At 42.0% G+C, this 23,912-nt stretch overlaps 4 protein-coding genes across 6 annotated transcripts; 2 read left to right on the forward strand and 2 right to left on the reverse strand.

Annotated features, from left to right (window-relative positions):
• Nucleotides 1-3,182: 3,182 nt before the first annotated feature.
• On the forward strand, nt 3,183-4,490 carry LOC149957688 (uncharacterized). Its single transcript, XM_090167123.1, has one exon. It carries the CDS (start codon nt 3,183-3,185, stop codon nt 4,488-4,490), a length of 1,308 nt encoding a protein of 435 aa, XP_090023249.1.
• A 38-nt stretch (nt 4,491-4,528) lies between these two features.
• LOC149957689 (uncharacterized) lies at nt 4,529-5,830 on the forward strand. The gene has a single exon (XM_090167124.1). The coding sequence runs from the start codon at nt 4,529-4,531 to the stop codon at nt 5,828-5,830; it is 1,302 nt and encodes a 433-aa protein (XP_090023250.1).
• Nucleotides 5,831-14,950: 9,120 nt separating this feature from the next.
• On the reverse strand, nt 14,951-17,115 carry LOC149957690 (armadillo-like helical domain-containing protein 3). The gene has a single exon (XM_090165712.1). It carries the CDS (start codon nt 17,044-17,046, stop codon nt 15,040-15,042), a length of 2,007 nt encoding a protein of 668 aa, XP_090021838.1. The 5' UTR covers nt 17,047-17,115; the 3' UTR covers nt 14,951-15,039.
• A 501-nt stretch (nt 17,116-17,616) lies between these two features.
• LOC149957691 (embryonic polyadenylate-binding protein-like) lies at nt 17,617-22,579 on the reverse strand. 3 transcript variants are annotated; one of them, XM_090165713.1, is made up of 11 exons: nt 22,455-22,579; nt 21,927-22,154; nt 21,637-21,854; nt 21,051-21,157; nt 20,794-20,996; nt 20,535-20,734; nt 20,355-20,473; nt 19,224-19,305; nt 18,965-19,162; nt 18,684-18,905; nt 17,617-18,628 (listed from the first exon to the last, which is right to left on the reverse strand). In XM_090165713.1, the coding sequence occupies exons 1-11, from the start codon at nt 22,564-22,566 to the stop codon at nt 17,933-17,935; spliced, it is 2,385 nt and encodes a 794-aa protein (XP_090021839.1). In that variant the 5' UTR covers nt 22,567-22,579; the 3' UTR covers nt 17,617-17,932. The 3 variants fall into 3 exon arrangements, with proteins under 3 accessions (XP_090021839.1, XP_090021840.1, XP_090021841.1); XM_090165714.1 differs by lacking the exon at nt 22,455-22,579 and adding an exon at nt 22,366-22,452 and having other exon boundaries at nt 17,619-18,628; XM_090165715.1 differs by lacking the exon at nt 22,455-22,579 and adding an exon at nt 22,285-22,361 and having other exon boundaries at nt 17,619-18,628.
• Between the last annotated feature and the right edge of the window lie 1,333 nt (nt 22,580-23,912).

The raw sequence follows: 23,912 nt of genomic DNA on the forward strand, positions 1-23,912 counted from the left end.
CTTAAATGGAAACCACAGCTATTCAAAAATTTAACTTTCATGAAAATCGGACTTAAATTAAGGAACGTTATGTCGACTTTCAGGCGGAAATATAAAACCACGAACATTGGGGTCCCTTAAATTACCCCGAAAACCATACTTAAAGGGAATATAACCTCAGGTATTTGGTGTGGAACACCAAAGTTTGCAGCTCTGGCCGCTCTTGCCTTTGGCTTTAAAAATATTTAGCGCCACTGTACAGGGAAATTTGAAAAATTGAAGGGGTCTTCCATAAAGATTTCTATGCAGGTTATATTCCCTTTAACATTAATATTTACCGATATAACCGAAGGGATAGTTCCGCTGAATCCTAACCTATACAAAAAAATAACGTTACGGGACTTGATTTTTAACAAAATATCAACCTCACAAAGCCAAACTACCGAAAACGGAAAATTGGGCAAATGCCCAACTTCTTGGGCTTCAATTTAAAAAATTTATGATAAGCTATCCTCTATGAGCTATCAATGACGATATATGTACACTCGAAAGAGATATCATTGACTCTTCTAGCCCAAACCGTTGAAGAGATACGGCGTCATCGGCATCGGCATCGGCTACACTGTACGTGAAACCATGGAGAACCGTTTTAATTGGATGGCTCTTTTGGGGTGGCGGAAACTAGGCGTGTGCATCTCAGATTAGATGGAATCCATTGGGGAAGGTACGAAACGACTCGAATCCAAGACTTTCTGTTTATGTCTATTTACTTTTTAAAACTTCAATCCGAAATTTTTATGTGCCACACTTACTTCTTACTTTTGGCCTCACGAAAGAAAGAAAATTCTATGTGTAAAATTTGTTTCTTACTTTTGATCCTACCCGCCCGTGTGGGGCTGGCACCGAAATAAAAATGACTATTATCACCATATGTAACATAATAGACCCATAACAAAAGAGGGGCCGCAGACGAGGCTTAAGTGAGACCTGTGGACGGAACATCCTGTTTATGACGTTTTGAACCACGTGACTGCCATTGAAATATACAGGCGGAAGTAAGGAAACGGATGTTCCGTCCAAATGCTGAGTTGCCAGGTAAAAATGTTAATTTTCGGCCCCCCAACTTTCAACATGGGTCTATTACTCACGTTAGCGTCAGGGATTCGGCGTCGTGGTCTAGTTCTCCTTAATTAAATTATTAGGCGTATTTAGAGGGATAACTGTTTATTACGGTTAAATAGGTAAAATATGAGGTACAAAAAGGTTTCATAATAATAAGCTAGGCTAATATACCCAAGGCACCACCTTAGGCCTAAGTCATCGAGCGACTTTTAAAACCTTTAATTCAGGTGTCCGGGTTACAATGCGTAGGATGGTGGTGGCAAGCCCTGCAAGCCAACAGCTCCCTACACTAACTATTACCGTTAACCTCAACAAGTTTTTATGGAAGAGGAAACCGAAGGAAGAAAACCCCTTAATCCAGTGGGGAGAGAACTTGCAAACTCAACGCGGAAGAAGTTGTTCCGAGTTTTCACCCAGTGCCACAAGCTGGGATCGAACCCGGCTCCTCTTGCTGCGAGGCGAAAGTGGGCGTGGCCGTTCGTTACGGGAGTCGGGCGAGAGAGAGAGCTAGAGAAAAGGGGGCGGGCCCTAGTGAAGGGGTCGAGATCCAAAAAAAAAGGAAATTCATACAATGTCTACACATGCGCTATTGCCATCTCGTGGTGAGGAAAATTAAAGAGTAATATTTAAAGGGGGGTAGCGGCACTGCTTCGTTGCGAGCTGGTCGCAGTTTTTCGCTCTCCGTTTTGTAAGTTTTGTTTTTCGGTTCTTTTGTTTTTTTAGCCCCAGTTTTTTTTTGTTCCTTGTCCCTTTTGTTTTCTGTCTCCCTCCCCTTTCCTTCCCTTTTGCATTGCCGTTTTTGTTTAAGTTGGCTACCGCCAAGTCCTTCGAAGTGGCCGGGCCGCGTGTGGACGAGGGGTCGGCCATGTTGATGAGCTCGGGCGAGGAGGATTTCCCAGAATTGGGCTTTACGACGGTAGAGAGAGGCAGAAAAAAGGCGCGCACACACGAACGGCAGGAGGGAGCGACTATCCCCTCAATTCGGACGAAGGACTTCCCGTTCAAATTGCGCCCCGCTGTGGGATCAAAAAAATTCCACGAACTTGGGACGATGGCGATGCAACGTTTGGTAGAGTCCACTTTCGGGAGGGGGGTGGAAGCGAAAGCACTGAAAAGCGGTGAATTAATGGTCTCCGCTGCCACGGAGGAGCAACGACAAAATATTCGCAGACTCCCGCTCTCGGTGACGTCACCTACACGGTGGTGACGGGTAACTCTGCTACGTCAACGGTGTTCAAGAAGATTATCGGAGTACCGCAAGATATTACACGGGATGACATTTTGGAGGTTTTACGTGACACTAGTGTGGCGATCTCCAGTATCCGTCGCTTGGGGGGCCGTAGCTCGGCGTTTGTTTTGGGATTTCCTGGACAGGCCCCCCCACCGAATTATGTTCTACAGCGCCTCTTACCGACTGTTCGATTATGAGGCGGGTCCTAGTCAATGTTACAGGTGTCGCCGTTTCGGCCATTTTGCCCAGGAGTGTAAAGCCTCGGTGCAATTCGAAATCTGTGCCCAATGTGGCCAGGACCATGTTTATGACAAAACGACCCCGTGTACGAATCCACCAAAATGCGTTAACTGCAAGAGTGCGCACAACTGCAAGGATGGTCACTGCCCGAAGTTACGTTTGGAGAAAACGGTGGTCACCTTACAGCGCACGGAGCACCTTCCGTTTCCGGAGGCCCGCGAGTTGGCCAAATCACGGAGCTATGCTCAGGTCTCCCGTCGGACCAGGTCTCGAGCTCCCGGACCCCAGCTTGTCCAGCAACGGACCTCTCCTCCCCAAATTACGCCGGCTCGCATTACTTCCTCGGAGAATTCGCAACAGCCGCCCTCCTCCCAGCCCTAGGGGGATAACACCACATACTTGGGCGTGGCGGAATTTCGCGACTTGCTGGAGACCCTTATAACGGGGGCACCAGCTATTCCTCAACAATTGGATGCTGCTCTCTCCGTCTTGGAGGATCAAGTTGTGGGCCGTTTTGGCAACTCTTCAGGCGTCACCGTTAGTCCTCAGAGCTATTTCGCTGTCTCCGCCCCCACCGATAGGCGTTCCGCTCCCCCTCCCGCACACCAAGATGGGGCTACATAACTTCGCCCTTCTTCAGTGGAACACGAAAAGCGTTAACGCCCGCCTTGGAGAACTGTTTAATCTCATCCGCATCCATCAGCCGTCCGTTATCGCGCTTCAAGAGACATCGCTTCAACCCCATGACCTTCTTCGTTTAGACTTTGGTATTTACGAGGTCTTCCGTGTTGACCGTCCGCACCAACCGCTCGGGAGGGGCGGCGGAGTCGCTTCTCTAGTTGATCGTCGTCTCAACCCTACCCAGATACCCCCACCCAGGGGTGGCGGGGTCGAAGCGTGCATGGTCTCATTCTCTCTCGATGGTCGACGTGTGACTCTCGCCAATGTATACGATTCCCAGCGCTCGGTGGATCGGTCTTTTCTGGATCGCCTTTTACGGGTTGCTGGCCGCTCATGTATTCTTTTGGGTGACTTCAATGCGCATCATACGCTCTGGGGCTGTCAGGAGATAAACGCGCAGGGTACCCTCCTTGAGGACTGGCTAGAAGATGAAGATAGGATGGTCCTGCTTAATATGGGCGATATTACTCGTCATGCCCGGTCCTCTGCCGATAGTGCGCTGGATCTGGCGTTCGTCACTTCTGACTTGGCGCCCACTCTGTCTTGGCGGACGCTCCAGGGAGGCTCAAGCGATCATCTCCCCATACTTCTTGAGTCCGATGCTCTGCTTGCCACCCGCACCAAGAGTGGGACACGCTGGCACTACCCGCTAGCAAATTGGAACGGCTTCCGTCGTATGTTGGAGGCTGGTGTGGCCGAACCGGCATTTGAAGCAACGGTGGCCTCCACTACGTCTCTTCTCCAGAGCGCGGCCGAGGTGCATATTCCGAAGAGGGCGGTTGGCCCCGCCTCACAGCCTCGTTCTCCACAGTGGTGGGATGCTTCATGCGCTACGCGGGCTAACCTAGTGACGGCTCTGAGGAGGAGGGCTATTCGTAGCAAAGACACAGCAGTATACATTAAATTCCGTAAGGCTTCGGCCGAGTTTCGGCGCCACGTGAAATCGCCTAAGCGGAAAAGCTGGCAAGAGTTGAGTGGTCACTCGTCCCTGACGCAAGTCTGGAACCAAGTAAAATGGTTCACGAAAGGATCCACCTCGCCTCGAGCCATTACGTTGGTTGATGGTGGACACACCTACAACAATGCGGTTGATGTTGCGAGAATTTTGGCCACCTCCGCCCAGGCCTCTGGTCATCTTCCACCAACCCGCCGTTTTTTTGCCGAGCCTTCGGTCGTTGACCCCCCTCAGGGGGCCCAGTATTTGTCTACCTCGGTGTTACCCTCGATCATAAACTGACCTGGCGCGCCCACATTGATGCCTTATATCGATCGTCCATGCAACGGCTAAATTTGTTGCGCGCGGTTTCTGGTACATGTTGGGGAGCCTCTCGCCGCGCCCTCAAGGTGTTGTATTTGCAGTTTATTCGCTCCCGGATCGATTATTCTAGCATCGTCTATAACTCCGTGGCTGTCACCCACTTACGGCGCTTGGACCGTCTCCAAAATGCTGCGCTTCGTGTCATCTTGGGTGTTCCCAAGTCGACTAGTATTCAGTTAATGGAAGCTGAAGCGGCGATCATGCCGCTTTCCCACCGTAGAGATCTGCTGGGTATGCAGTTTGTCAACCTGGCCGGAGCCGCCGATGCTCCCGACTACTACAGGCGCTACATAACTGGCTCGGTGGCCACTCTCAGTCACTTTGAACACTTCTGGACGATACATAATACTCCAACGATTTTCAAATACTGGCGTCAACTTGTCACTCTTAATCTTGACTGGCTTCATGATTTGGTTCCTTCTCCCAGCCTTATTTCCCTTCCTTCTTGGACCCCTGTCCAGGCGGACGTCAACTGTCGCTGGCTGCGCTCCTCAAAGTCAGAGTTCTCGGATGTCGAGTTGCGCCAGCTCTTCTTTTTCGAACTCCATGCCATGGCCGGCGATTCCGTGGTCATATATACCGACGGCTCCCTCCAGGACGTATCCAGCTGTGCCGGCGCCAGCTTCTGCATTCCTGATCGCGATGTCGCTCGTCCGTTCGTTGTGGATCCGGGCCACCCGATTAACACGGTGGAGCTCTTTGCCATTAATCAAGCGGTGGCTTTCGCTCGCAGTGAAGGTCTCGGGAACATTGTCGTATGCTCCGACTCCCAATCGGCCTTGGCTATGATTTTGGGGGACGGCCCTGACCCTCAAGTACTACTTTTCCGGAGCCTCTGTCACGGTTACCCCGGGCGTGTTAAACTATTGTGGTGTCCGGCTCATGCCGGTATCCCGGGGAACGAGATGGCGGACAAATGTGCCACAGTAACGGCTATCGACCATCCTGCGCGGCCTATGGTTTTTTTGCCCCGCACCAAAAGCTACCTTAAAACACGGGTTTCGGTTCTGGTTACGGACTCTTGGCAGGTTTCATGGAACCACTTTGTTTCGGCTCGGGGCGTCGGGTGGTACAAGACTGATCCGTCACGGGACTGTATTGCGGGTCTTCGGTTGCCACGTTGGCAAGACTCGTTAGTAGCACGTGTTAACTGTGACCGGCTTCCAACTGCCGCGGTGCTTTTCTTCGGTGTGTCGCTCCGGTCAGTGCGCGGCGATAGAGACGCTTCACCACATTCTTTTTTAATGTCGGGCGGCTAGCGGTCCCCGCCATTTGTTTTTGGCGTCGCTTACGGCAGGTGATTTTCTCCACTCTGTATCGGGTCTCCGTTTGGCCTTTTCTCGAGGTGTACTACCGATTATTTCGGACGTGTGTAATCTGCTCCGCGCCGTTGGCATTCGTTAACTTTGCCGGGGACAATAGTTTTGTTTTTGGTTTGTGTATTTATCTTCTTATCGCTGTTTGTATATACTTTCAATTTGTAGTCTAATTCTGTATGATGCACATGGTGTGAAGGCCTCCGCTGCCATATACACCAATAAAGTCTTTCTTGTTTTTGAAAAATATTTAAAGGGGAACGGTTAAGCTTTAACCAGTTAAATAGCCCTATAGCCCATTAAAAACTATAATTTATGGCGAAAATCGCATCAAAAAATATTGAGTGGTTAATTTTTAATAAAATAAAGAAATTTCGGGAAATCGAAAAGCGCGCGTCCGCCGCGACACCTGGTGAGAGGTCGGTGAGACAGAAAAACAACGTAAAAGCGCGCGCTGCTGAAGACGCCAAAAATTTGTTTTGCACGCGCGGCGCGTTCCAGTTATAAGAGACTTAAGCCTAAATTGCGCGATTTTAAAAGTTAGGATAGTTCGCAAATCGCTCATACGGGGTTAGGCGCGCTGGCGGCAGCCCCTAAGATGGCGGCGAAAATTCAAACCCAAACACCTGGCGTTATTTTTCGTTTCAACTTTTTGGGCCAAAAGCTATTTTTTCAAGACAAAAAAAGGTACGTGTTAGTATATTGAAAGTCTTGTTAATCTTTTGATACGGAAATAAGGCCATATTTGGAAAAGCTTGGCCGTTCCCCTTTAAGGGGGTGCTAAACGTGGTTGCTTTCACGGCCATCCTAATTAAATTAAACACCCGGTTAACGTTGGATTTCAACGGAAGCCCGAGCGTAAAAGATGTCTGCTGAATAGCGACCGCCATGCAATAATTGGTGAAGAATTTCACTATAAATTGCACTGGACTGCTCACATATAGGGCACTCTGATTGTTTATTAGTTTTACTGATATCGGCAGATTCCGAGGGTAGCCAGAGTTCCTACACAGTACTGATGAGCCCCAAAAGGGCGAAACCGGTCTACTGTTGGAATCTCTGGCTGAAATTTTGACTTTTGATAATTCGAGAAGTTTGAAAATTCGTTATACAAAATTAGAAAATAGTTTGCACGTAAAACAATAAAAATGTTCGAAAGCACAATAAACCAGCCATACAACATCATCAACCATTAAACGTAATCCTGAAGGTGCGCGGGCGTTTTTCGTATTCTTGACGGTCGATTTAAAGGGCGTTGAGCACTGTCATCGTCTTCCACTGATTTTTCCTTTTCTGGAAGGGGCATTTTCTGTTCGTAAGTCACTAAATTACCATCTAAGTCGGAGTCGGAAGTGTCACTGCCTGAATCGTTATCAACAATGATCCACCTTTTCAGTTGGTCCGCCGGCGCAGTATTTCGGTAGAATTTTTGGGTGCGAGGCGCGTCTGGAAGGTCTTCTTTGACGTAACGGTCGCTAGCCAACTTCTTCGTAACCACGTAGGGTCCTTTGTATTTCGCGGCCGTTTTTCGCGGTTCGCCAGTTGCTGGAGCATCTCATTTTACGACAACTAAAGCCTGGTTCACACGGGCAGAATTTTCCTTGTTTTCTATATTTTCTAGTTTTACCGCCTAAACCGGATAAACTTTTTTGAGGGGCGTTGGGCTCGACCAGTCAGCGAGCGTTAGGCCGTTACGTGGTAGACGCAAAAATTATTAAGCCTACTTTTAAAGACTTTCAAAATCGCTCCTTATATCACGTGACAGCGAAACGCTCGCTGATTAGTCGAAATCAAAGAGCATCAAAAACCGGGAAAATAAAGTAGAGATATTTCAACATTTTTTTCTCCGTTTTCTCGTTTACCGGCAGCGCTGACGTCGGCAAAAGCCGTTAAATTTTGTCCGTGTGTTCAGTCGTTTTCCCGTGCGCCAGAACCACGGGAAAAGGTGGTAAAACGAGAAAATCAAGAAAACACTGCCCGTGTGAACCAGCCTTAAGTCGCCCGGTTCGTAGCAGGTGGCTTCCCCTCTCTTCACGTTATACTTCGAACGTTGTTTTTGCTGATCGCTCCTAATCCTCGCGACGTCTTGCTATAACCGCCTCGTCAAAACCGTCGGTAATCGCATCGCTCACGTAATTTCCGGTTGAACTTCGAGATTCGTAGTTGAAAAGTAGCGCGAAAGCAGTCGTTTGCATAGCTTTATGACGTGTATTATTTAGTCCCCATTGGACTTGTGGTAGATGTATGTCCCAATCTTTTTCGTCTTCGCGGACACACAGCGCGGCGATTGCTGGAGTTATCGTACGGTTAAACCGCTCAACCTGTCCGTTTCCTCTTGGCGTTGCGGTGGCGTTAAGCACGTGCTTCTTTACACAGGCTTTCGAAAGCCTTACCCGTATAGGAGGTGCCTTAGTCCGTTATTACTCGTCGTGGCGTTCCAAAAATTCGGATCATCTTCGTTAGGAATTGACGAGTAGCGTTCATTCCGGTATTTCGTACCGCTTTAAGAATGGTGAATTTCGTAAATCCATCGACCATTACTATGATTTGAGCGTTTCCCTTTAAGCTGGTGATGAATGGTCCTAGACGATTGATGTGTACGGTATGAAAGGGCTCTGCAATTTTATCTTTGGGGTGAAGCATTCCTTGCATTTTACCCACTGGCTGCTTATGATATAAGCACGGTAAACAAGAAGCTATGTATCTTCTTATTCCGTAAAACCAGTATTGAGTTTTCAATTTCGCGAGAGTCCTATCGAGAGCGAAATGGCCGATGTCGTCGTGACATGACTTGACAATCCTCCGTTGTGACGTTCACGCTGAGGACTTGAATGTCTTGAACGATATCCGCTTCATCGACCGGAGGGTCGCTCAATGCGTCGACGTGTACTTTATTCGTGCCCTCGCGGTGGCTGATGTTGAACGTAAAATGCTGTAAGCGCAACCACCATCGGCTTATTCATGGTATCAAATCTCGTGACGACTTCAAATTGTCGACCCCAAAAGGTACGAGCGAAATTTTCTAAGCCCCAAACTATCGCGAGGGTTTCGAGTTCGTACGAGTGATAGCGTTATTCATCGCGCGTTGTCTGACGGCTCGCGTAGTGGATGGGATGCCATTTCTCGTCTGGTCCTTGTTGAACCAAAATTGCGGCTATGCCCACTTTACTGGCGTCGGTGTGCACTTTGGTCGGTGCATAATTCTGATACAACGCGATGACTGGTCGCTCTCCAAGTTGGTGACGTAATGCGTTGAAAGCGTTGTCTTGCTCGTTGGTCCACTCGAAATTCACATCCTTCTTTAGCAAGCGCGTCAAATTCCGTCAATGGTTCCGCGACAAGTGCGAGTTTTTTGATAAATCGCCGGAAATAACTCGAGAGTCCAATGAATCTCCTGACTTCGTGAATATTGGTTGGAGTCGGAAACAACCGCTTTTCGTTTTTAGCTCGTCAGTTGGGGTTAATTTCGAACCCTAGGTAGTTTATTCGGTCTTGCAGGAAAAAAAATTTCTTGAGATTTAAGGTTATAAGTTGGCTCTTCGTAAGGCTTCGAGAATTTTATGGAGGTGTTCCATTCCTTGATCCTCCGTCACGCTCGGAATTAATATATCGTCAAGGTACGCTAACGCGATCGTATATCGTAAGGGGCCCAGTACGGCGTTAATCATTCGCGTGAACACCGCGGGTCCATTTGTGAGTCCAAACGGTAAGGTCTTGAACTCGTAGGGCCCATCGGGAGTGATGAAAGCGGTGCGACTCTGCGAGCCTTCTTCGACTGGGATTTGGTAATAGCCGGACGCTAGGTCTAATCCGATGAAATACTGATTGCCTTGGAGCCGTTCTAGTTGAGTGTCCTTTTTCGTAATTCGGTTCAGGGCGCGGTAATCGACGCATAATCGTACTTCGCCGTTCTTCTTTGTTACGAGTAGAATAGAGATTTAATAGATCGTCGATATTATCTCGGACAATTTTCCGCTCCTCGTACGACAGCGTGTAAGGGCGGTACGTTACTGGTTTGTCCGACGTCAACTCTATTTTCATCTCGGCCATATTCGTCCGTTCGAGTACGCACGCGTTTTCCGCAATACAGTCGCGAAATTCGTTTAATAAGTCGAAAAGTAATCTTTTGGCATTTTCGCTTACGTGTTTTCCGACGTTGATCATGTCGTTTGAGATCGGTCTTCGTGCAGTCGTTGTGATAGCTAGTGCGTCGATAGTTTCGTTGAAGGCTTGTTTTTCGCATATATCTGCCCTTGTAACTATCTGACCTTGCGCTATTTCTAGATCCGAATTGGATACGTTGGCTATCGGAACTGTTGTGTAGCCGTGGTCAAACACCTCATTTGGGCTTCTACGTAGAATTCTTGGTCTTGAGTGACGTCATCTTGCGTGATGAGGTCGATATAGCCGATATGGTTCGGAGGGATACCCACAGCTTCTTTGGCCCAGAGATTAATCTTCTGTCGTGGTAATTCAGGAACTTTCATATTTACCAGACAATCGTCATCTTCGTCATCGAAATGTGTTTCGTTGTACAATCGGATGGTGTTTTTACGTCTGACGATCGTAACGTGGTCCTGTTCGGTTAATGGTTGGCCAATTAAGAGATGAATTGTCTGGACGTGGTCGGGAACAATGTCTACAAACGCCTCTGCCTGATCCACCTTAACTTTAGCTTCCAAACGTCCAGTGCGGCGTGCTCTTCCAGATCCGTATTCGCTGATCACTATTCCCGGGGAAACTGGTGCGTGCGTTAGGTTCAACGTCCTTGCTGCGCTCTCCTGAAGTGTGACGCATCGACTTCCCATGTCTACGTAGGATATGATAGGTAAGCCATTGATCGTTGCTTCTTTGAAATACTTGGCATTCGGGCCTGTGGTTTTCGTATTGTCCTCGACGTGAAGTACATTGTGATTTCTGGTCGTGGCGTGCCAGATTAGGTGGCCTCTGCTGGGTGGTGTTTTTGCAGTCCTTGGCTTCGTGCCCACTGCGTTGACATTTCGTACACCGTGGTCTCTTCTGAGGCTTCGGACAGTCCTTCGAGACGTGTCCGTAACTATCGCAGTTGAAACATAACTGTTCACCCCTTTCGTTTCTCAGTGGCTTACGTGTTTCCCCCGAGTCGTTGGGAACGTTACGTTTATCGTCGGTGCTTACGTGTCCTTTTCGTGAGATAAATCATTCCTTGTCATCGCCTTCGTGGATTGACAAAAGTCATACGGTCTTCCATCCTCATCACACACCTTAGTAGTTCTTGAGGCGTATCAAAATTTTTCGAGCTCAAAGAGCTAATAAGTTGGTCATCGTGTAATCCAGTGATAAGGTAGTCCTATCATGTCTTCATCCGAAAGGCCACAACGTCTGGCTTTCGCGACCTTGTCGTGGTAGTAGGTTTCTAGTTTCTCGTTCGGTTCGCGGATGCGCCTTTCCATTTCGCGGTGTAGCCTCTGCACACTTCGCTGCGCCGGAAACCAGTCCCTAATCATTTTCTTCCATTCCGCCCAGGTATAGTCTATCGATTCAAGTCCCTCGTACCACGTCTTAGCTACTCCTTGCAACTTCGGTAATGCGTAGAATATAGTCGTTCGGTCGTCCCAACTGAAAGCATGAGTGGTTTCATCTACCTTTCGTAGCCACATGTCTGCGGTTTGGTGGGAAGCCTTGACTGGATCGAAATCGGGGAGTGATTTACCTTAAACAGGAATTCATATTTCGAACTTGGAATGGTTATCTTGGCCGATTTCCGTCTCTATCTAGGGAACCGTTTTTTCCATCATTTTGACGTCAGAGCATACGTGTTTTCATTGGCTTAAAAATCTCCTACCAAAAATATCCCGGACCCTACGGTACGTTCAGCAGCAGTCAACGGAAAAAAACCCGATGGATTTGATATTTTCCACCGATGAGCTTTTTCGTCATAATAACGTCGTAAGTTGCTGAACGCTTTTATTCAGTCATCGGTGTTTTTTAAAATTCCGTAGCTCTTATAGTAGTTTTACGTCAGTAATGACGTCAGTCATCGGAAAAACCGACTCTTCCAGCCAATAACTTCGGTGAGTAACCGATGACTATCGTGATGTCAAAACCGGAAACGCGAAAAAGCGTACAGTAGGAAACCGATGTAATCGGTGAGTCCGATGAGCGCTGCTGAACGTACCCCTAGTTATTTCGGTGCCAGCCCCACGCGGGAGGGGATCGAAATTATGCGATCGAGATTGGGACATGAGAGCCGCCGCCGCCCCCATTGGCAAGGATTAGCGAACTGCGGAGCGAGGGCAGGCGGGTCGAGGCGGGTACGGAAAATATGCGGACAGCTCCAGCTCGCTATTTTGGTTGAGATTTGTTGGACTATCATCCTAATGGAAGTGTTAATCGTAGAGCGCGATTTGAAAGAATATGGCTTGAATGTACCTTGGGAAGTGCGAAATTTAATTTAATTTATATTTACAAGTCACCCTTGGCTAGCCTGACGGTTGTTTTTACATATTTTAACCCGCTTTTCGACGAGAAATATGACAATTCATTGCCAACGGTTGTGGTCGGCGATTTCAATCTATATTTCCTTAAAAGCAAAACGGCTTTAACTAAATTATTTTCCTCGGATGACATGGAACTTATGCCAAATTTAAAAGGGAGGTTTTCGAGCGACCATGGTACACAAATAGACTTGGCATTTGGGAATGCAGCATTTCGTGCAAAATATACTGCTGACTACAGAGAGTCGTACTTTTCGTATCATAAGTCAATTTGCATATTTCGTAATATGTGAGCTCTGGCGAAATATCATAGGCATGATCTGGTATGGAGAGATTCTGAATAAGCCTTTTCAGTTTAAATAGAGACAGGTAGAGTGGCCAAATCAAGAAGCTTATAAACTACTTCATTTTCGTCTGCTAAGCAGAAACTTTGTATTTTATAATGGAAAATCGTCTGCTTATCAGATCAATTCCAACGGTTTATTAGTTTCTCGTGTTTACCGCTACGGGGCGCTATGGAAACTGAAAAGGCTAACTGGAGGGGCTACTCGACCTTGTTTCCTTTTAAGCCTGGAGAGTCACCACACTTTCAGGGGTGTATGGCTTTGGCCGTTATTAAGCCTGGAGAGTTACCCCACTATCAGTGGTGTATGGCTTTTGCCATTATTAAGCCTGGAGAGTCACCCCACTATCAGTGGCGTATGACTTTGGTTATTATTAAGCCTGGAAAATCTACTTGCATTTGACATAACTGTTTTGTTTTACACATAAAAACCCTTTTAGGCGTCTAAAAGGGGTTTTACACATCAAAAACGGAGAAGATTATATATAAACTATCACTTTCGAGAGAAAAATATTTAAGGAAATTCTTCGATTGATGGCGCCACTAAGAAGTTCTAGTGTCACTTTTGGTTGCCTTAGCCATTTTACTATTGCTAAAAATAATTTAACCCCCTAATAGAGCTTACTATCAATCTAAGTATAATCTTAAATCTCTTTTCTATTCAGTGATTAAAGACGGATGCACACATAGACTTCACGTTCGAAATTTCCGCGAGCAAATCGCGTCGCTTCACGTGATGTTAATGATAATGCGCCCAACATCACGCGTAGCGACGCGATTTGCTCGCGAAACACATAAGGTTTGCGAACGATTTCGTCCGCTACTTTTCGCCCACGCGACCATGCGCCATGGCTTCCATTCCATTGAAATCACGTGAAGCGACGCCTTAAAGGCGGACGCACACGCGCCGCCTGATTAATATAATCTTTTAGGAGAAAAATGGATCTCAGGAAAAAATTAACATGCACGGGCTCCTAACTTTAAACCATAGGACCATAGACTAAGGAACTTGCTCCTAACTTTCAACCGTAGGACCATAGACAAAGGAACTGTTCCACCTTCCTTAAGGGTGACGTACACAGTCTTGGCGAGCGACATCTTCGCGTCGCTTCGCGTGATGTTGAGCACATTATTATTAACATCACGCGAAGCGACGCGAAAATCTCGCTCGCGAAGGCTATGTGTGCGTCCGCCTTTAGTCTATGGTTGGATGAAAGAAAGCGCGTGATCACAGAAGAGAGGGACAGAGGTTATATTGAAGCGTCTATTAAATTATTTCATCAGAGTTGTTGTGGTAGATATATTTCGTATTCTCATTTATCCTTATCTAAATAAACATTTAGCCTTATTTAAATAAAAATTTAGCCTTATTTAAATACAAACTTAGCCTTATTTAAATAAAATATTTGATTAGAGTTCTTATGGTGTATAAATTTAATAGTTTTAAGGGAGTATTAATTTCGTAAATGAATTGACAATTAATTAAATAAATATTTGATTCATGTCTTAAGCCTGACTTTTATTTTTATAACACACATCAAGTGTTTCCTTTTAACCAGGTAACTTTTTTTTTTTACATTTCAAGGCACGGACTGTGTCTTGGCTCTTAGATATATTACTTCTTGGCGATTTCCTTGAAGATGTTTTATTGAAGCGCCTATTGGTAGATTCAACTAAATCCTAGTTATGTCACTCTTGGCTTAAGCTAAAACCAAAAGTGACATGAGACCCAAAAGTGTGTCAACTCTACCTTTGCGCCCGTTAAAATATTTACTGAGAGCTAGTCTCACAATAGACTACATAACCTACTAGTTGGAATAGTACTAGCAACTATATATTTAGTCTATGGTCTACTGTGATTTTATCTCTTCGATTTATTATCCCGTAGACATACGTTCTAAAACGCCTCACTCGGCGGCGCTGAAGTGGAGGAAATTTCAAATTTTGATGACTTATTTTCAACCCCCTCTTCTTACTTCGCGACAAGCTCTCATTAAACGTTATACCGTACTGACACACTTTTGGGTCTTATGTCGCTTTTGCTAAAACGTTGGTTAGCAAAAACGTTGGCTTAAGCTAAAAAGTTGGTTTCTTGAGTGACGTCAATAATGATTTCTGCTAGGCCAGAATCCATAAATTATGTACTTAAAACTGTCTAATAATTTAAGCAATCAAACCAGAATAATAAAAAGCTAAGAAAACACCAAAAAGCATTATGGATACATGTTTATAAACCACATACACGGAAATTTATTTGACTTTAATTAATGTACATAATTAAAATGATCAAAATAATCCTGGCTAAATATATTAGTTATTTAATTTATTTACAACTACGAAATAGTCCAAAAATCCTGCATTAAATTTGATTTCTCAGGGTATGCAAATTCAGGACTATTCCGATAATCCATAATAACATTCCTCAGCATTTGAGTGAAAAATGACATTTCCTTTGGTTTTTCTGAATATCTTTCGTATTGATCAAGACTATCTACCAACTTCAATGTCAAAGAATCGTAATTGCTCCTGACAATATCCAACACTTGTTGCTCGGTTAGGGCAGATAAATGATTTGCAGATGACCAAGAGTCAATTTTCGGGGTAAAATGGTTGATAATTGCTCGTACATTAACTAGACTATTTGTCAGTGTGCAGGCGGCATCTTTACACTCGTCACTCGTCGTGGTATATCGTAAAGCCATAGAGTACATATTATCAAAAACTTCATGCATTCTTATGATTTCGTAGTATAATTCATCATAACTAGCTGGAGATGGTAGAAACGTATCACCATAAGTAATGAAGAGATTAAAAATATTAATGACTTGTATGGGAATGGCGAATATGTTGAATTTCTTGACTAGATCAGATTCATGGCTTAAAATGAACTTTAACAAACTGATTAAGGCATTCCACAAATCTTTCCAGTTGTATATCAATCGCACGCGACATTTCTTTTGATAGCAAATGATGCGATGAACTACTCCCAAACACCTTGTGTAAAGTTCCATGACGAGACTCTTGCGCATATGACTCAATACAAATTCAACTGTTAAGTCAAGTAAAGCGCAGACTAGAGGTCGTGCAGGTCCACCTTTATCCAGAGCAACTTTGCGGTGTCTCATTGGCATGCGATGTAGATTAACTTTGAACACCATATTCACATCATGCATTATGGAATTGGCATACTGATCTTCAGCAATGCATGTGAAAATTATGAAACACAGCTTGCACGTAGCGATGCTGCGTTCTTCCTTTGAATCCTGCATGACAATGGAGCAAAACTCCAAAAAAGTAACAAGAAGATTTGACGGTGGCGCTTGCACAACTGATATATCTGCTGGTTCAGTAGATACAACCTCACGCAATGAATCAGATGCCGGACTTGAAGGAGTGATTTCAGCTTGGGAGTGTGTTAATGTAGTTAAAAAGTTGCGGTTAAGGTGAACTGCTTCGTAAAGTGTGAGAAGCACGGAGTTGTTCACTTTTGGTTTCTTGCGTTCAACGCCTTCATCTTCAGCTAGAAACATGCTGCCCACCATCGATGTTATAGTTGATAGAATACCCCCTTGAGGCTCTGCTTGTATCTGGATAAATTTGCGATTATATTCTGATAATTCTTGTGATAAGACTTGTCCATAGCCATTTAAAGCCAGTTCATTATCAACAATGGATAATTTAACCATGTAAGGATTAGAGGCTTCGTATTTTCTATAGCTGACTAAAATGGTCAAGAGTAAAACGGCATCATAGCCATGATGTTGTCTAGATTGTGGGTCAGCTAACAGTTGAATTATCGCTTCAAAAACACTATTCATCATTAAAAATTCTAAGATTGTATTTTGGCTGACATTTTCTGTTGCCATTACTAAAACAAGAAGAAATTTCTGAACGAGAGATTTCAGGTTATGGTGATAATCTCCAGTAAGAAATTGGCAAATGCGGTCAATCAATACTTGCATATGAAACTCTGCGACATCAAAACCCACTAAAAGGTTAATGGCATCAAAACCATGTTCACTTATTCCTTTTCGATAAACCCCTCGTACTAATGAACTAAGCGTTTGTATAGCATTGACAATACGTATTTGGTTTTCACCTTTCAGGGCATCAACACTATGGTAGAAGATATTGTTTATCGTGTCCTTTAACATGACAAGTTCTTCATTAGTTAGGCTTTCAAATTGTTGGTCGATAAATTTCGTGTTAACTCGCAAAAGAAAAAGTTCATCCCAAAAATTCTGATTACCTGATGATGGATCTTCGCCACGAAAGAATGCTTCATAAATCTGTACTATTTTTTCTTTCAGGGGTTTTTTACTACCTATTTGTTTTCCCATCTTACAAATTACACCTTGGTGGAAGCAGACGAAATGCTGCTACCGAATTAATTTAGAGTGCAAAACAAATTTAAATAAATTGGTACAAGCAAAAGTGGATATTTAATATCCACTTTTGGTACAAGACGTTATTAACTGCTGATATTTCCGACTGAAGTATTAGAATTAAAATCAATAAAACGTACTAACAATATGTCACAGAATTGATGAGTATCTGAATAAGAATTTCTATGACGTAACTGACACTTCGCAACAGCGTGGCCAACATAGTTGTACGACCAACTAAAAATTATTGTTTTAGGGAAGATTTATCGTACGAACACCAAAATATCGGTAAACACGATATGTTTGCCAAATTGCCAACGCTCAGCAGATGTCGCTCTTTAGGCAGACTTTCATACTATAAACAGCCACGTAGCGGCCAACGTGAAAAGCTCGTAAACTGCTGAATTTATTTTCCGTCTGCTTAGCAGTCGATTTGTTTAGAACACAAAACGTCTGCTTAGCAGACTTAAATAAAATGAATTAAAATTCAATAAACTCAAGAGAATCCCTTATCAAAACTTTAATACCTCACCTTTATGTTGCGGTCCAACAGATATCAATTATAGAAAAACATACTTTGCTGATATCTTAAAAATTTAAAATTTACTACAATAAAGTTGTTTATTATTAAAATGACTTCATTTATAAAATATGACTTTCTGTATTAAAAATTTTAAAACAGTAAAACATATCGCTATAGCTAGTTTATAAAATTAACAGTGGAATTTTAAAATGACTTAGTTTTTACAAGTCAAAAGTGCAAAATTAAAATTAACTTTTATTATACAATAGCATGCTCATAACAAAACAAGTCTTTGGTTTCAAGTTAACTTAATTTTGTCTAATGTAGGTTCTTTTTGTTGTGACCGCAATACTGAGTAGCTTCAACACTTCTATTGGAAATTTGAAATGGTTGGCCATGCCCATAAGGAACGGAAATAATTTGAAGTGGTTGACCACATCCGTAAGGAACCGCTAACATAGGAGATGGTTGCATATTAGCCCATTGGGCACCAGCTACCATTGATAACTGTTGACCTGGTTCGTGAGGAACTGTTACAAATTGCAACTGTTGACCAGGCATACGAGGAATTGCTAACAGTGATGATGGTTGGCCAAAAGGCCACTGATTAGAAGCTACAGTTGTTGGTGGATGGCCCGATCCATTAGGAACAGCTACGCCCGATGATGGTGGTGGTGGTGGTGGTGGTTCGCCTCCAGACCATTGAGGAGCTGACTGTACCATAGGCATCCAAGGAACTGGAACCATTTGTGGTACGAGTGGAATGTACTGAGCAATACTATTTTGCACTTTAGTTTGACTTTGCATCTGGTGCATTAACTCTATCATTTTATTCAATTTAGATTTAGCTAATGATGATTTTCGTTCTTCTTTGCTTTGAGCTATGCTAACGTAAATGACATTAGAACCGAGTTTCTTTCCATTCATTTTAAAGCGGGCTCGATCAGCTTCCTCAACCATGCTGAAGTTCACAAAACCAAACCCTTTTGATGTGCCTGAGCTATTGGTCATAATCTAAAGAGAAAGTCAATTCAAAGACCCAATTAAATTTCATAAAAATTAATATTACCTTAGTACTGGTGACAGTTCCAAAAAGAGAGAATTCGTCCCACAAACGTTTTTCAGTAATTGTGGAAGCTATATTCTTCACATACAAATTGCGATTACGATTATCAAGACGAAGATGCTCCAATTGCTGATGCAGCTCTGCTATTCGCTCGGACTTAGTTTGAGCGTATCCAACGTACAATATTTTTCCATTTATCATTTCTCCATTCATACGTTCGATAGCCTAAAGTAGAAAACAAATATTAAAATCCACACTTTCAATTTTAGCATCATTAAAATTACTTTTGAAGCGGCTTCCGCTTCTTGAAAGTTGACAAAGCCAAACCCGCGATACCTCCCATTTTCATCCCTCATCGACTTTGCACTTGTAATTTGACCATATTTTGCAAATATATCTCGCAACATCTCATTATCCAGAGAATCACCAAAATTTTTAACATAAACATTTGTTAAGGATTTTGAACAGTCTCCAGAATCAAGCTAAAATGAAAAAAAAATTATTAAGGAAAATTACTATTATTGTGAACATTTTTACATTTACATTATTGAATGGCATGTTTCCATATTTTGCAAACGTCTTTAACAACAGACAGTTATCAATACCTGTGTCTTTATGAACATAGCTAGAATAAGAAAATAAATCAGAGAATGTAATTGAACTATATGGTGCTAAGTTTTGGAAGTAGTTGGTTTAAAAAATTAAAATTGACCAGATGAGTAAACAAAAAAATAGGGCTGTGCGAGTCCTCTTTTTTGGATTTTGAGTCAAGTCAGAGTCCTAAAAAATTGGACTCACCAATTCTCGAGTGTTTGAGTCTTTAAAAATTAGCCACGAGTCCTATAAGTCTTAAATTTTCAATCGAGTCTTAAATTTATTCAGTCTACAATTTGCAGTTGAGCCCAATCTGAGCCTTATATTGGTCAAAATAATTCCAAAAATTAAATTAGTAATTAATATTTAAAATTAGTACCAATAACTGCAGCGCTAATACGGGACTTTTGATAAAAAAAATAAAAGAAGTCAGCAGACTCGTTGGAAAATAACTGACTCATTTAAAAAAATTGGACTCGCGAGTAATTTTTAAGTCTTGGCGAAGGCCTCGCAAGTCCATTCAAGTAATAAAATAACAATATTAGAGTTCGAGCCTAGTACTCGACTCTGACTCAAGACTGACAAGGAGACATCCCGAAGTGTAACCCACCGATTTTGTTCAAAATCGGGGGATTGGTAGACCTTCATGTAACTTGAAAAATCCTAAAGGGAATTTATTCAATGGGCAACCGTTTTGCCATGGCAACGAAAAATGTTTTTGACAATCCAAAATATTAAATTTTCCAATTGAAAATAACATGGGATTTTGACCTCAAATTGATCAATTTTGATGTTTTTATTGTCAATTTTAATTTTTATTTTCTTTTTGTGGCATTGTCGAAATTTTGAAATTTGTTTAAATTTATCCTAGGAATCGGTCAGAAAATTTCCATTTTTTGTTGTCAAAAACATTTTTCGTTGCCATGGCAAAACGGTTGCCCATTGAATAAATTCCCTTTAGGATTTTTCATCATACATGAACGTCTACCAATCCCCCGAGTTTGAACAAATACGGTGGGTTACACTTCGGGATGTCTCCTTGTGAGTACTCCCACAGCCCTACAAAAAACCCTTTCTAACATTTCTTTCCGATTCAACTCCAAGCCATTGCACTTGGAAACTGCAGCAATGGCAGATTCTTCATTTTCATAGTGAATGGAGCCATAGCCTTTGGCTTTGCCATCTTCATATCGTTCAATCTACGAAGGGGAACTAAGTCAGAAAGGCAAAGTCGAAAAACAATAATTAATTGCATCATACATGACATGCAATTATAATCCCATGCACAGAGAAAGTATCGTACAAGACTTTCTCAGTGACAGTTTCTTCTAGATTTATTGCAAAGACAAAACATTTGTCTAAAGATTCGATATCACCAGCAAAATCTTGTGGCAATCTCAATATTCGAATTGCTTGACCATCAAAGAGTTCCAAATTCATAGTATGCAAGGCTCGTTCAGCTAAATAAAGTAAAAAAAACACTAAACGTTGATTAAACAATAAAGTTGGGATATTTTACCATCTTTCGAGTCTTGAAAACGGACATATCCGTATCCAAGTGACTGATGTGTCTTACGATCTCTGCAGATGCTCACGGACTGAACTTGGCCAGTCCTGGCGAACATTTCAAATAACACGACTTCAGTAATACTTGTGTGTAGATTTCCGATATAAAGTGTGGATAAACAGTTTGATATCATAGAAAGGTAATTCGTAACAGATCTGAAATGAAAATTTGTTAAATGCCAATAAACCACCATTTCATTATCAACTTACATTGATTTCCCCCGGAAAAGCATTCCATTCACTTTATTAATGGCATTTGACGCAGACTCTTTCTTATCAAACAAAATAATTGCAGTTGGCATATCATCACTTCCATACTATTAAAGATAAACCATAAAAGGGGCTTAAGTTTAATTATCTTTACCAAGAATATATATAAAATATATATCTAAGAGAAAAGTATCCACTTTTCTATACTTTCTAACGTTATTCACTACAAACATGTTCCCACCATTTTTTCAAAATACATTTCGGATGATAAAATAGTTCAAAGCCTAAAGTAATTATACAAATTTAAAAAAATTTCACATTAAGAAAATAGTTTATAAATCTCCACACAGTGAAATTTTTACATTTGACATTATCAAGCAGAGAAATACACATAAAAAATTTTAATTCGTTATATGATGTATACTATTGTGGTTTGGTGGGAAACACGCGTCCCTTGAAACTTTACTAAAGTTTGTGAAGGTACATGTCTACTACACATTTACATTTTAGATAGATACTTCTCTCGTAAGAGCTATATTTAATACATCTGCTTTTATCAGAATATGAAGTAAAAATAGTTCAATACCATAATTTTGGATGAAAGAATTATACCGAAGGCTGAGAAAGTGTCGTATAAAATCTGTTCATTAATGTTTACGTCAAAATTTTGTAATATCACAGCTGCTTCTGATGAAAGACTAGTTTCAAATTTTAAACTGTTTGCTTCGGAACCTTTCATATACCAGTTGACAGTTATAGCTTTCCCTTTAATAATGTCACCATTCATAGTTAAAGCTCGATTGGCTAAAAAGTATCAAATCATAAATATAAGGTTTATATTCAACATCGCTATAGAAATACATTTTTTAGACATACCATCTGCTTTGTGCGAAAAATTGACGTAGGCAAATCCTAATGAGTCATGAGTGAAGTAGTCGTGACAAACTCTCACAGAAATTATGTTTCCCATTTTTGAAAATTTATCATGCAACATGGCTTCTGTTACATCACTGTGTAAATTACCAACACACAGAGAGTGTGATGCAGTGGCAGGTGGAAGAGATCTTGATGGTATCATGTTTTTTAATGATGGGACATAACCAACTAAGAACCAACAGAAAATAAATATTGATGAGTGTAGTTTATATTTGGGGCTATTTATAAGAAATGAAAATGGTAAATAGCACTAAATAAAAGAATGCTTCCAATAAAGATGAGAGCAAAGAATTCTTACACTAAATACACTCATAGACGACGAACCCTAAATCCCTCAAAAAGCCCAAACAAGCCATTGGAAATAGAAAATCGAACATACCACTTCGGACAAAGCGAAAAAGGAACGCATGCAACTATCCAAAGACTATAAAAAGCTATAAGTCTTTGCAATAAACGCTATGCAAATACTTTTGGTCTGCGGCTCTGCGCCCGGGCAAATTTGGGCAAATTTCAGACTACTCTTTCGCTGGGACTGAAAATATAAAATCGGTAGTGCTATGGCTCCAAACAGCAGATTCATAAAAGTGAAGTTAGACCTAGGAGGATGTATATGCCTAGAGTTCCATTTAAATACACACCGGCTAATAATCTAACAGAGCTACTCAGGCGACATCTAGTGTCATCTTTTCAGAAAATAATCAGGTACCTTATGTAAAAATTCTATTTTCAAATACCATATATCCCCATCAATTATATTTAAAAATCATTCAATTCATTAGCAAAAAGGTAGTAAAATAATTTCTAATCATTCCAGGATGAAAATAAATATGAATAAGTAGCCCTTTTTTTTAAAGAGAAATATGACTACAGACAGTCGGGAAAATGGAAAGGAACGGTGATCTGGCATTGTGAAAATGATTTAATCAGAAAAATAACGCAATGGTTTTTAGGGTTGGACATAGGGATATTTTTTTAGTAGGCAGCCTGACTAGTGAGCCTCCTATCTTAATTTATTTTAGTAGTAAAAAGGGGGGTATAAAAACAAGACGGACAGACAATATTTTGCTTTACCCTCCAGAATTAAAATATGAATTTATTATCACTCGAGTTACATGACTTTGGCCGATCACAAATTTTTATAAAATAAAATGGGATTGATGAATGATGAATTAATGATACGCCATATTCGCCATTATTTATGAATATTTAGGTAAATTTTTCACTAGTCAAATTGACTGTGAGCCCCTGGATTTCGATTAATTTTAGTAGTCAGAGCATTTATTTTAGTAGTCAAATGCCGTGACTAGTGCCCTTTGTCCAGCCCTGATGTTTTTTGGTATTTTTCGTCTGCTAGTTTGCTACCCTAACTTTTAAAATTTTCAGCCACTTATGGAAATGACGTAAACGCCAACGGCCCAACGACGATTGATTACTGTCAAAGGCAAAGGGAGACGTAGGCGTTCCCGTTTACGTCATTTGCATGAGTTTCTGAAACTGTCAAATCGCTATACTGGAGTCTAAAAGACTAAAACTATATGATAAATTATATGAAACCAATTATTTTATGGAAAAGTTAATAGTTTTCACTTCTTAATTATTTCTAATATGGTACACTATTTCAAGAAAAGTTATAAAATCAAATAAAATGGTATAATTCAATAGATGGCGCATCATAGTGTGAAAATTATATTCACTATACAAAAAGTGACATAATTACCAAAAGTGTGACAATCCCTGAACTTTCGTATGAATGCTCGACTCGAGATCGACCACATAAAAGACTATTTATTGTCGCCTTCTGGATCTGTTTTTAGTCTATGGTATTATATCGTAGGTAGATGGCGATAGCATCTCCACAGAACGACGAAAAATCAAAAAATACACTAACTTTGACCAGTGCTACTTACGTCGTTAGTTCCTCCGTTC

Source organism: Leiobunum rupestre, chromosome 2, assembly GCF_980474605.1.
Source record: "Leiobunum rupestre chromosome 2, qqLeiRupe1.1.hap1, whole genome shotgun sequence".
NCBI lineage: Eukaryota > Metazoa > Arthropoda > Arachnida > Opiliones > Sclerosomatidae > Leiobunum > Leiobunum rupestre.

Bases quoted from the DNA above. Each gene is read 5' to 3' on its own strand.
- LOC149957688 (XM_090167123.1), top strand. From the start codon at position 3,183: ATGGGGCTACATAACTTCGCCCTTCTTCAGTGGAACACGAAAAGCGTT.
- LOC149957690 (XM_090165712.1), bottom strand. From the start codon at position 17,046: ATGGGAAAACAAATAGGTAGTAAAAAACCCCTGAAAGAAAAAATAGTA.
- LOC149957689 (XM_090167124.1), top strand. From the start codon at position 4,529: ATGCAACGGCTAAATTTGTTGCGCGCGGTTTCTGGTACATGTTGGGGA.
- LOC149957691 (XM_090165713.1), bottom strand. From the start codon at position 22,566: ATGAATCTGCTGTTTGGAGCCATAGCACTACCGATTTTATATTTTCAG. The intron at 22,155-22,454 runs GTATTTGCATAG...GTTGGTTCTTAG, and splicing joins CGCAGAGCCGCAGACCAAAA to TTGGTTATGTCCCATCATTA. The intron at 19,306-20,354 runs GTTAGAAAGGGT...TTCTTATTCTAG, and splicing joins GAGTTGAATCGGAAAGAAAT to CTATGTTCATAAAGACACAG.